This window comes from Triturus cristatus, chromosome 3_1, assembly GCF_964204655.1.
Source record: "Triturus cristatus chromosome 3_1, aTriCri1.1, whole genome shotgun sequence".
In the NCBI taxonomy this organism is placed as follows: Eukaryota; Metazoa; Chordata; class Amphibia; order Caudata; family Salamandridae; genus Triturus; species Triturus cristatus.
Genome location: NC_140583.1, coordinates 514,042,007 through 514,055,412, shown reverse-complemented (window position 1 = coordinate 514,055,412; position 13,406 = coordinate 514,042,007). Strand labels below are relative to the sequence as shown.

Sequence of the window (13,406 nt, the reverse complement as noted above, 5' to 3'; positions counted from 1 at the left end):
TATCAGTTTTGGGTAGCGAAATTGATTACAAACTGTGGTATGGCTGGCACTACACTCCTCTTTGCTTGTACTTAATGTTCCCAAAACACAATCCCTAAATGCTGGAGAGGTTGTGGGGCCATAGGGGATGCTTTGAACATTTGGTGGCATTGCCTAATGGTTTGTCCATTTTGGGAGGGGGTGGCAGGAATGAAGAAGGACATACTCTGATACCCTCTACCTTCCTCTTTGGAAAAGATGCTATTGGGTCTGAAGATCACTGAATTTAAAGCAATGGTCAAGAGCAATTTTCATATAGTAATGTAGTACCTGGGTGCAGCCAAGCTGAACACAGCTTACATTTAGGAAAAAAGACATGCCACTGCTTACCCTGCTTACAAATTGTATAGACTTTGGTCTCTTCTTACACTTGAACAAATAGCTAACAATAGGCTTGCCACCCCTCCTTACGGGTGAGTGGACATCGGCATAAAAAACTAATTTGGAGCAGCGGCCTGGCAACCACTGTTCATCCTCCTTAAAGGAAGGTCTTGGGCCTCTTCGATTAAAAGGTACAATGTAACTCCCCTTTTTGGAGTTTCAGCTATTTTAAAGTCATGGACTGGCAAGCATGCAAAGGATTTATGAGGACAATATTTACAATATAACTTAATGTAAGATGAATAGATCATTCTACGTTCGGGGGGTTGGGTGGGTGATGACGGGCATGAGTTAGCTGTAGTAAGTCGGAACTGGAATTTAGTTATATTAGAGTTTCTTTTCCTTCTATCTTGTTGGAACTCACAATCATTTTCATATAATAAAGTGAAAGTAAGCTCTGTATGTTGGTTCAGGGCTGAATATGCCATAAATGCTCAGTAGACATGGATGTCATTTTTTTGTTAAGATCTTAAAGATAGAATTGCACAAGGAATATGTAATAATTTATAAATATTTATATTATTTATTTTGAAATATTCCCAACATATTCCCCCAATAACAATAAAAGTCCTGGGGAAAATATTAGCATATTACCTAAAAATTAAAATATTAAACAAATTAACAAATAACTAATAATTAACATAAGTAATTACAACTTCAAACCAACATACAAAACAATACTTTTTAAATCATTAAACAATTAAAAAGTGATGCAATATTTAAGCACATCAATAATTAATTGAAAAGTAAGTAAACAATATAAAGAACATACACACAACATTTGATTTCAAAAGCCACTCTTTCTAACCTCCCCAAATACACAACAAATATTAACAAATTAAGTAAAATGAATACATTGATTATATTAATTAACAAAAAAGTAATCATTGACATCAATAATGTATCCAAAGTACAAATGTTTTCTATAACACCGCCCACACAGGCCCCTTGTAAACCCACAACCCAAATTAAATCAATTGAAGACCATAAAAACAATATTAATTAAACAATATTATTTTAGTAATCAGTATTTCCAACTGAAGATTGTTGTTAAACATTATATATTCCACAGTTCAATAGCCCCTTCTTTGACATTTTGACCTCAATAGCATGGTTAATATATGGGCCTGATTACGAGTCTGGCAGCCTTGCGACCACCAGACTCGTGGGGGCGGTGGTCTGTCTGCCGCTTTCGGCTTGCAAAGTTGTTGCGGCAGAGGACCGCTGGCTGCACCAGAGAACAGTCATTCCCTGGCGATGGCAGAGGAGCATCACAATGTAGTATGCTCAGTGGGAATAGGGCAGTCCCACTGAGCATATTACTAGTTCCACCACTGCCAGACCATTTCATGGTGGGAGTTCCGCCCTGAAAAGGCTTGCGGTGGGGGAACAAAGGAGGCGCCCCTGCCACATTTGGGGGGCACAGCATGTGCCCCAATGTCTGTATACCCCCAAAGTTCCATCACGGCATGAATGTCACCATCTATGCCATGCTGGAACTTTTTTTCCCTTCCCATTGCAGTGCTTGTGTTCCAGGCACTGCCATGGGAAAGGTGATGGACTGTCCGCCGTACAAGAGTTAAACTTGTAATATGGAGGCCGGTCCTTGTGGGGGTATGGTGCAGCAGTGCCGGCAGAGAGCCGGTGCAACTGTGCCAAACTTATAATCAGGCCCTATATTCTTGAGTTGAATTCAGCAGCCACACCCAAATGAATGTGATATACCAATAAATTGCATAGTGGATTGCCAAATTGAAGTAGGAAATATCTTCACATTTACCTTATGGAATTTATTTGAAACAAGCAGCTCAGAGTGCACGTTTAAAGCCATTAATGATACTGGAGAGCACCCCATGAGATATCACTGAGATAAATGCAAAGAAGAATTGTCAGTTTACCTTGCCAGGTTGAAGGCGTCATTAATGATCTGTGCCCGGTCAATAGGGGAAATCGCCTACAACAAGCAGTAAAATAGCACATTTAATTTCTAATAAGTGTGTTATACATTTTTTCATATGGAATTCAATCATAAAAACATCTATACACACAAATACCATGAAATAAAAAAAAGGCTGACCAAAGACTTCCCATTTTGACCCTACGATCAGCCCAACTCTTCTACACCATGGTCCCCCGCACCAGAATGACCAGATCGGGAGGCCGCTCCTTCTCCTTCCTCGCGGCCAAAGCCCGGAATGCCCTTCCGCTCCACCTCAGACAGAAAACAGCGCTCCCCATCTTCGCAAGAAACCTCAAAACCTGGCTCTTCGACAGAACCCCCTCCTTGATGGAATAGATCCTGCACTCCCCCGCCACCCCTAGCACCTTGAGACCCTTATGGGTGAGTAGTCGCGCTTAACAAACCTCGGATTGATTGATTGATTTTTTAAAGTTGAACAGGTGCAAATACTCTAAAATGCACAAACACAAATTGCAGTTATCTGGTTGCAATGGACCAGGGTAAAGTCACAATTTTAGGCTGACCATGATTGACAGCCAGTTGGATACAGAGACCAGGTTCGCCCTGATGAAGAATTACTTTCTCAAGTCTGTGTGAGGAGCTACGTTTTGGGTAGACTGGTGCCGCAAGGTCATTGTCAGTGTGAGCAGCAGTTCAGGCACTGTGGACAGCTGCTTTATTGGCATGAAGAGCCAATCATTTCTGTAGCTTCACACTGTTGGTCAACATGAGCTTTCATTGTCAGTGAGAAGTGTATATTTCAATGGAGCCGCGCCTTGGTGTTTGTCACAGACAGTTGATGTTGGCACAAAGAGCAGGTCTCTCTTGTGTTTTGCTGTGGCAATCACTGTGGACTGACATTTCTCAGCACAAAGAAGTCATTTCTTGGTCACAAGGAGCACAAAACGTGCATTTCCACCATATGGTCAGGAGGAGTACATTCTGATGCCAGTCAAGGGTCTGGAGCCTGGGGGACAGCTCTAGGTGGTCAGGATTCACTCCAGCAGTGCTCAGATAGATCCAGCTGGTGCCTGTCAGCAGAGCAGTTGCTGGGAGTCCTCGAGAAGCTTGTTGTATCACTGTAGCTCAAACAGGAGGTCAGCTAAGTGACCCTTGGAGTCACTTCTAGAAAGCCTGGGTTCAAGTCAAGCAAGCCCAATCTTCCTCCTGCATACAACAGGCAAGCCCTTATTTTGAATCTTACCCAGGCCCAGCGGCGTTCTCATGAAAAGTTCTGAAGTTGCCATATTTATACCTGGTGCCAGCCTTTGTGTGTGGGAAGTTCCAAGCCTGCTACCCAAACTGGCTCTAGTTAGTTCTTCCCTTAGCCCTGGCTCCACACTGTCTATGGTGACAAAGACATGGGTAGTTCTGATATCAAATTCCTTTATGTGTACTGCCGATATGTCCTTTCAAGTGCAATCAGGGCAGGGCCCACAACATAAGAGCCATTCACAGTCAACATGACCCTGGAAACTGGTAGAAAGGCACATTTTTGTTTAGGGCAGAAACATGCAACTACAAGGGGCATTTGAAGGATAGTAACTTAAAATCTGACTTTACATTGAAGAGAATTTTATATTACAATTGACTTTAGTGGAAACATCATTACTCTATCTGGTCTTAAACAGAAGTTATCACTTACTGAGTGTAATAAGGTGACCCAAGAGCCAATCATTTCTGTAGCTTCACACTGTTGGTCAACATGAGCTTTCATTGTCAGTGAGAAGTGTATATTTCAATGGAGCCGCGCCTTGGTGTTTGTCACAGACAGTTGATGTTGGCACAAAGAGCAGGTCTCTCTTGTGTTTTGCTGTGGCAATCACTGTGGACTGACATTTCTCAGCACAAAGAAGTCATTTCTTGGTCACAAGGAGCACAAAACGTGCATTTCCACCATATGGTCAGGAGGAGTACATTCTGATGCCAGTCAAGGGTCTGGAGCCTGGGGGACAGCTCTAGGTGGTCAGGATTCACTCCAGCAGTGCTCAGATAGATCCAGCTGGTGCCTGTCAGCAGAGCAGTTGCTGGGAGTCCTCGAGAAGCTTGTTGTATCACTGTAGCTCAAACAGGAGGTCAGCTAAGTGACCCTTGGAGTCACTTCTAGAAAGCCTGGGTTCAAGTCAAGCAAGCCCAATCTTCCTCCTGCATACAACAGGCAAGCCCTTATTTTGAATCTTACCCAGGCCCAGCGGCGTTCTCATGAAAAGTTCTGAAGTTGCCATATTTATACCTGGTGCCAGCCTTTGTGTGTGGGAAGTTCCAAGCCTGCTACCCAAACTGGCTCTAGTTAGTTCTTCCCTTAGCCCTGGCTCCACACTGTCTATGGTGACAAAGACATGGGTAGTTCTGATATCAAATTCCTTTATGTGTACTGCCGATATGTCCTTTCAAGTGCAATCAGGGCAGGGCCCACAACATAAGAGCCATTCACAGTCAACATGACCCTGGAAACTGGTAGAAAGGCACATTTTTGTTTAGGGCAGAAACATGCAACTACAAGGGGCATTTGAAGGATAGTAACTTAAAATCTGACTTTACATTGAAGAGAATTTTATATTACAATTGACTTTAGTGGAAACATCATTACTCTATCTGGTCTTAAACAGAAGTTATCACTTACTGAGTGTAATAAGGTGACCCATAGTCTTACAACGGTGATAAACGACTTTCAGGGTTTTTAACTGCCAGGACATGTAATATGTAAACACACATCTCCTACTTTTTAAATACCAAGCACCCTGCCCTAGGAGCCTTTAGGGTCTACTTTAAGGGCGGTTTATAAGTGATAAAAAGGAAGGTTTAGGCCTGGCAAAAGTTTTATTTTGTCAGGATGAAAAAGCAGTTTAAAACTGCACTACAGGCTGCAGTGGCAAGAGACATGTTTTGCTGGGCTACTTTAGTGGGTGGCACAATGAATGATGCAGCCCACTAGTAACATTTATTTACAGGCCCTGGGGTTCTTGTTATACAATTCACTAGGGAATTATAAGTAAATTTAATGTGCAAATAAGGTGTAGGGCAATTTTACCATGTTTTAGGGAGACAGTACATGAACGTTACCACAGGTTAGCATGGGTAAAGTGCACATCGTACTAACATCAAAATAAATTATGTTCAGCAAACATGAGGTGTGAAACAGAACGTCTTGGGTACTACCACACCAAGTATATCAGGTATAACAGTATCCACATCTACTTTTTATTCCTTCCGGCAGTGAGGGTTGCCCCACTGTTTCAACTGCAAGCAGAATACAAAAAATGAAATGATAATAATGTTTGTTATTATCATTTTGTTTTTTGTATTCAGCTTTCAGCTGAAGCCAGGGTGGCAAGGCTGGGCTCCCTGCGTCACAGGGGGAGGAGTGGTGCCAGCACCTAAAGTGTGTATGATGGTTTGGCCGGCAGTTTTGGGCCGTCCAAACCATCATACGCACTCTGCATGTTCCACGCCCCTGGGTGGAGAATATGCAGAGCCTGCCAACCCCTGTCTGAGCGCCAAACCATGTAAGGCAGCGTTGTGATTGGTCAGGGGATTCTGGGAGGCTGTATGCTTCCTGCCAAGTCCAGATAGGCGGACAGAGGAGGAAGAGGCAGTGGCCGACTGTCGGCAGTATAAAGGTATGTGCTAATTTTTTCTTTATTATTTCCCACTCACTCCCTCCATCCCCTCTTCCCCCACCCGACCACACCTATTCTGTAGCAGCTGCTACTGCTCCCCAGTGATAATAATAGTGGCGAGATAACATTAATATGATACTCAAATTACAATATATCTCTTTCTGTTTGGTATGCTTTCCCCTACTTAAGTGCATGAAACTTAAACCAGTTATATGTATGCATGATTGGGTATTTATATAGTTGAGGTTTCAAAGTGATTATATTTAGGAAATGCTTACACTTTATGATATATCAACCGCCCTAGTCTTTCTAAATAGGAAGAAGGACACCCCTTCAGAGTTTTTGTGGGACACAACAATCATGTACACACTTCCTGCGTCTGTTTGCTCTTTAACTATTGCCAGTCATTTGATAGTGATGCTACCATGGTTCAATTTGAACATAAAACTAATTCTCGGGGATGTCAATCACGACAGACAATAGAGATCCCTGTATAATCTTGGTCTCCGCTGGGAAGCGTTCAATATAGGGGCATAATATCAAGCCGCATCGATAATTATCGCTGCCCGTTCTTAGCGTGAGGATTTTTATTGCTGGAAATTATCGCCATGCTAGCGCTGTATTAACAACGCATAGCGCAATGGCGATAATTATTCCAGTGACAGCGGTGTTTTCCATGGAACATCGCTGGTTTTCCAGTGATGTTCCATGGAAAACGGCGATATCCTTGATGATAGGGCCTGTGGTATTAGCCACACAATCCACCCCCCATGTTAGGTATGCCTTAGTCAGGAATTTAACAGATGTAAAATTCCTGCGTTAAGGCATACTTAACGCGATTTCAAATATCGCTACTCCTCGTTGATAATATCGTGAAGCTGCCTTCGCGATATTTTCCCATGTTGTTTTGACAGCCACGCCTCCTTTGCATCTCATTATCGATGCGAGGCGAGGCGTGTGGAAAACGGGCGCTAAGTCAAGGAATCACACACTAGCGTGTCCTTGATGATAATGCTATAAAATTATCGCCGCTTTTTGCCCGAAAACGGAGGCTAAAGCGGCGATAATTTTATTGCGGCCCCTTGATAATATGCCCCGTCGTATGGTAAAATAACAGAACATCTACTTAATGCCACTCAAACCCTACATCCAGGAATTGCACCTTTTAAGCAATCAACTACCTTAAAGTTACTCACTCATGACGTATTTTGGAATCGGATTCAGCAGTAGCCGTGACATATTATATGAGCTCAGTTTCCAGCCCCAGCTGGACACTGTAGCAAGACCCCATAAAAGATAGTTTACACTGCCTCTATCATTGGTTGAGCTTAATTGTTTCTCAGTTTTCTGCCATGCGAGAGCTATGCTCTGTTATCTCCCATAGTAGTTTATTTTCCTCAAGCTTAATTACTAATAATAGATTTTATTTGTGGGAAAAACAGAAAACAATGGACAATTCAGTGACTTTTTCAGGCATTTTTGAGAGGTGAATTAGGCCTTCCAGATTTTCACTTTTGTTACTACGATAGCCACATGAGTTGTGATGATCCTGAATTCTGGAGGCTTGGCACTGCCCATGTTAAACAATGCTTGGGTTTAAATGGAGCATCATTGCAAAGCGAACATTTCAAGTATATTCATTCATGAGCTTTTTTTAAAAATGACCAAAGACAGTACAGACAGATAGAGTATGGCATAATATCTCCAAGACATTTGAGATTCCTAAAATTAATTTGTATACTCCAGTCTGGGATAGCCGAAAGCTTCTCAAAATCTTGTAACTTTGTACAGCGATATCTAGCAGTCACTCCATGTCTCTCTATCTTATGGCTAGATGATCTGACCTACGAATTTACTGACTATACCTAAAACAATTGCATGAAAGCTGAGAGACAATTTATATTGCTCTATTTGTATCACAAATAATCCAATAATTAATACTTTCAGATCAGCCTCAAGAAATGCGTTATGCTACGTGTTTCATGTACATTGGCACTGGTGACAAAGCCTTTTCAATGTTTGCATCTGGCTCCTGGAGCTCTGATTCTGGGAATTCTAAAAACTGATGGCTTTAACAGCCATTTTTGTGTTAAAACTGCTTTCTAAATGCATTTGAAACACATGAATGCAGGTGGGGTGAGATGTTTTAATTTGTTATCAAAATGTGAACTTACATTGGGATTGGTTTCCAGTTGCTTAATAAGCTTCCTCATGTTTTCTTGGTCGTAATTAACTCTAAAGTATCCAGTTGCTTTGATGTTCAGCAAAATCCAGCTTCCAGCATCTACCTTAAATGGTTCAATAGTGGCTGGCAGAAAACAAGGTAATGTTATACAATATGCGCAATATCGCGTTGCTTAATACCAGATAAATAAATGGGAAATGAGCCCTTCAACATTGTTTTTAAAATAAACTGGATGGCACAAAAATTAGCAAGTGGACTATCTTGTCTTTGCAGACTTTGACATAATTAATTTCAGCTCATATTTGTACTCAATCGCCATGCTTTAGTATGCTCATACTTCTTGTAACACAGTTTATGGAAACTATTTTATGCACATTTAATTACGCATATGGTAGCCTATATGATAACCATGGGACATAACAAAATCATACATTTAAAGAGAACTGGATAAGGTGGAAAAAATGAAACACCATTTCACCCCCTTCACCCCTCAGCTTTCAGGTTCAGGTGTAGCTTACATATGCACAAGTATCTTTAAAGCTCTCATTGTGAAGCATTGTGGTACTTACACTACCCTAATATAACAAACAGGATAACAGTTTTTCAATTGGTCTTTAAATAGTGGTAAACCTTTCAATTAATGAATAAAATACAAAGGTGCATTGCAATTTGAGATGTGAGGGGGTAAAACAGATTACCATATGTATTACAATGCAGTCTAAATATAATAGCAGTGAATTAAATGTAATATCATATTTTGACTTATTTGGGATTCATAGTCCTGTTCCCAAATATGCTTAAGGTGCTCTAAACTGGTCTAAGCAAGTCAATTAAAGACAACTTCTCCTGACCGTACAGGCCATCAGCTAGTAATGGCATTAGAGTATCTAGGAATGAGAGTGATAAATGGCAAATCGACGGAAGATACCCCTCCTAAGTATGCATACCATGAGTGAAGGAGTGAACCAGACTTAATTTAATGTTAATTTCTCTACCATTAATATAATTTCTTACCCAATTTTCTATTGAATACACCACCCTCATCGATCTTACCAACCCATTTACTTCAACCTAAATTTACATAGCATCAGGCTACCCCAGTAATGGAGGGAAACATCTATTCGATCGATCTAAAGCACCTTAAATGAACAAATGAAACCCTACAGGACCTACAAAATATAAACTTTTAAAAACAGTGATCAAGGTCATCCAAAACAAAAATCAAGTGTGATGCCGCGGTAAACATAAAAGCTATAAATGTAATAAAAGAATCATTTCTTTAAATAAAAGAATTAATAAAAGACAGTGGCTATGAGGGTCCCAATACAATACATGCCTGGACAGACTTTACATCAAAATTGTATCAAAATTCACATCATTAATATTAGGAACACAAAAACAGGCACAAAGAAATAAAAATCGTATTGAAAGAGCGAGCGAAGTTCAAATTCCGAAACGTGAACTAAAGAAAGCCATCAGGAAATTAAGAACAATGGACCCTGACCAAACGGCATAGGATTCCGCACGTCATCTGAGAAAAGATTACAAAAAGAAGTCATGGGAAGACAAAAGAAATAGAAATGGCAAATTCTGGTCAAAATTCCTGTTTAGCACTAGGCAAACCAACTCCAGCACCTATGGTAAATAATAACCTGAACAGGCCAGTGAATGCCATTACCTCAAACTTACAAGAACACAACTGGGCAGAATTTTTACCTGGATGGCTTTCATCAACAAGACCCAGCAACGGCAATTGGAAAAGCAGAAACCTCTAACTGCAGAAATGAGGGTATTTGCATTCCAAAGGAATAAACAGATTTGTCATCTTACTCAGCAGAGAAAATAACTAACATAATACAAAAAGGCAGAGGAGATGGAGCGCAGGGCCTAATGTCATCCATGAAGCTATTTTTAAACACAATCCAGCTTTCTGGAGCAAACATCTGCCACACTTTTTAAAGAAGTAGAATTACACATTTGGATACTATCTAGATGACGAGGCTCAATTATTACACCAATCTACAAAGGCGTAGACAGAACTAACCCATCAAATTAAGGGCGTATTGCACTACTAGATGTAACAGCAAACTATCATGTCTCCTTGATCTTGGCAGACCTGATTGACTGGTTGGACAAGTTCAACTTGAGCCTTATTAACCAGACAGGTTTTAGAAAAGGGACCAGAATGGCCACAAATATTCTAACTCTCTCTTTAATAGCAGAAAAATACAAGCGGAAAAAACAACAACTGCACCTTCGTTTCACAGATCTAAAAGCAGCCTTTGACAGTGTGGATCATCACTACCTATCAAAAAAACTGAGAGCTTGGAACATCCCTGAAAGAATAGTAAGGTGCAGATTAGTATTCTACTCCCAAACGTGGATAAGAATAAAGTTGGGCAATGGCTCCGGATGATCAAGAATGCTAAACACAAATAAAGGCATGAAACAAGGATGCGTGTTGGTGCCGCACCATTTTAATCTGTATATGTCTGACTTGACACAATGGTTTAACAAGATCAATTCCAAGCTATTAATATAGCATCTTTCATCTGCAGATCATGCTAATGAGCTTAACTAAGGTTGGCCTGCGAAGGTCACTTACTGAAATGATGGAATATATAACAGCTAAGAAACTAGAAATGAATACATCAAAAAGCAAAACAATGCTCATTAGCAATTGTCCTAGCACCAAGCAGACTATCTGGCTAGACAGTAAACCCCTAGAGGAGGTAACCAGCTACAAATACCAGGGGTTTTACATGGACAGTAGATTAAATCTTCAAGAACAGAAAAACTACATGTCACAGAGTACCTGCGCATTAGTTTTTCCTTTAGGACCCTGGCAGAAAACCTGAAGGGCCCATCCTAAAAACCAATTCTCACGCGATAGCAGCACAAATGCTGCCAACGATATCTTACGCTAGCATTACTTTACACAACAAAGATTCAAAACTCTTGAATAAGCTGCTAATTACAACTTAGAAAAAGGTCTTTCAGCTACCCCAGTTAGCATCACCGGTGCCTATAAATGAAAAAATAGGGAGAATGTATACCACAATAAAGCTTTGGGATTGACTGAAACAAAATTCAGCATGTTCCCTACTTAATAAGGCCCTTTGGACAGAACTTGAAAATGTCAATCAATATCTCCATCAATCATTACTAACTACATGCACTGCTGAGTTCTGGTACAACAACCTCCCTTTCACAACTTTTAAACATGCCATAAACAGAGCAGCAAAATGATATTCCTTGCTACTTGATAAAAACACCTTCAGCCATAGATCACATTCCTGGATGGTGATTAAAATTTACGAAACCCTCACACCAGCACCTTAGTTAAACATCACATTTTTGGCACATCTAAAAAGACAATTAATGGCCCTCTGCGTAGGAAAACTGCCATCAATTGCGGACCAGCCGAGCTGGGTACATAAAGGGCCTTGTGGTGTTCTGTACCTTCTTTGTAAGCCACAGATTCCAGAACCTGGAATGTGGTGAAGGTTGCCTAGCACTGCTTGAACTGAGAAGGCAGTTATTCCTGACTAGCTGCTGGATGGGGTCTCTAAGCTTGTTCCTACATAAATTAAACCCTCTCACTTCTAAAACAAAAGTCTGGATCATCATTTAAGAGGGACTAACTTCCACATTTTTGTGATGATCTACTCACGCAAAGAAAGAGACCCCAATAGCCTACTTTAAAAAAAAAAAAAAGAACAGCTCCACGAGTCAACACGACGTGCAAGTCTCCTACCCCCTGATGATCTACAATTTATTCAGCTTCTGCTGAGGAGATGTTGGTTTGTGTGATCATATGGCATCCTGTTATAGAAAAATCTGAAGAGTTTGAATTTTCACACAATCCTCTCAATTTTGCTGATATCTAGAAGGACCTTGTCAGATGAGCGGACTTTGGAGGGAAGTTTCGCTGACTTTGTGGGCTGCTCTGAGGTATGTACGCAGCACACCATTTTCTTTAGAAGGGCTCATTCGCTCTTCGTGTTGCCTGACTTGCCTGGTCCTCGCGTCATCATGTGAATGTGTGGTCGACATTTTAGGTATCAGCGTGTTTGCATGACTTTCACCGATGTCATCACGTTGCAGCCTTTTAGTAGGTGGTTATCACATTTTCAGAGTCACTTAACTTGTTTCTTTTCTTTCTAATTTTATGTAATAGTGTATCTTTATTTTTTTTTTTAAATGCAGAATGTTCCGTCACTTCTGTTTTTTCTCTCTTCTCCAGGTGTACCTCCTATACTTTGGCAAAAGTGGAAGAAGGTATTTAACCACTATGCTCATGTCTGTGGTACCTCCCTCAGTGCAGAGAGGAAAACTTCCCTTCTCATGCACTGTTTAGGTTCTGAGGGGCAGGAGGTTTTTGAGCACCTACCTGATCTTGCTGATAGTGACGCTGCATCTCTTAATGAGTATGATATTTGTATTAAGAAGCTTGACTTGCACTGTCTACCTAAGATTAGTACTGTCCTAGAACACTATCATTTTGGTAGACGGATGCAGAGGGAAGATGAGTCCGTGGAGCAGCACATAACAATTTTAATTAAATTAGCTTCAACCTGCAACTTTGGTGCCACATTGGAGGAACGCCTGAGGGATCAGTTTATGTTGGGTTGTGTGCAAGACAAAACTAGAGATGCCCTACAGCAAAAAGATAACCCTTCTCTACAAGAAGTTATAACCATCGCTAAGAGCCATAAACACTCGAAAGTGTGTGTTGATATCATAAAGAAAGAATCTTCTTCTGAGAAAAATGATCACTCTGATGTCAAAGTTGTTACGGCTAAGTCCATTAAATCCAAAAAAGTCTTAGATCAAAAATAGTCTTATCAACCTCAGAAATTCACTTACCATAATCAAAGACCTTTTTTTCAAAATCAGAAATCTTGGAATTCCAAACAATTTCAAGGCAGGTGTTACAGGTGTGGTGACTCTGGTCACACGGCTGATTTTAAAAACTGTCCAGGTTGGAAAGTCATTTGGAAAATTTGTGGTAAGAAAGGTCATGTTTCAAAATGTTGTAGGTCAGGTAAAGTTCACAAGTCTTTCAAAGAAGTTGATGGCTATGATGATGATGCTGAAGAAGTCATTATTTGCCAGGTTACTGGGAACAAGCCTGATGGCTCTTATGAGGATGTTTAAATCAATGATGTATCGGTCAAAATGCTGTTCGACTCTGGGGCCAAAATTACACTTGTTCCCA

At 40.7% G+C, this 13,406-nt stretch overlaps 1 protein-coding gene across 3 annotated transcripts in view; it reads right to left on the bottom strand.

The window, feature by feature from the left end:
• LOC146860512 (aminopeptidase N-like) overlaps positions 1–13,406 on the bottom strand; it is an 832,137-nt gene that overhangs the window by 413,693 nt on the left and 405,038 nt on the right. For all 3 annotated transcript variants that reach the window (XM_085644423.1, XM_085644424.1, XM_085644425.1), the window contains 2 exons: positions 8,175–8,308; positions 2,319–2,374 (listed from right to left, as the gene is read on the bottom strand). In XM_085644423.1, coding sequence (XP_085500549.1) covers positions 2,319–2,374; positions 8,175–8,308 — 190 coding nt within the window. The remainder of the gene's footprint in view (positions 1–2,318; positions 2,375–8,174; positions 8,309–13,406) is intronic.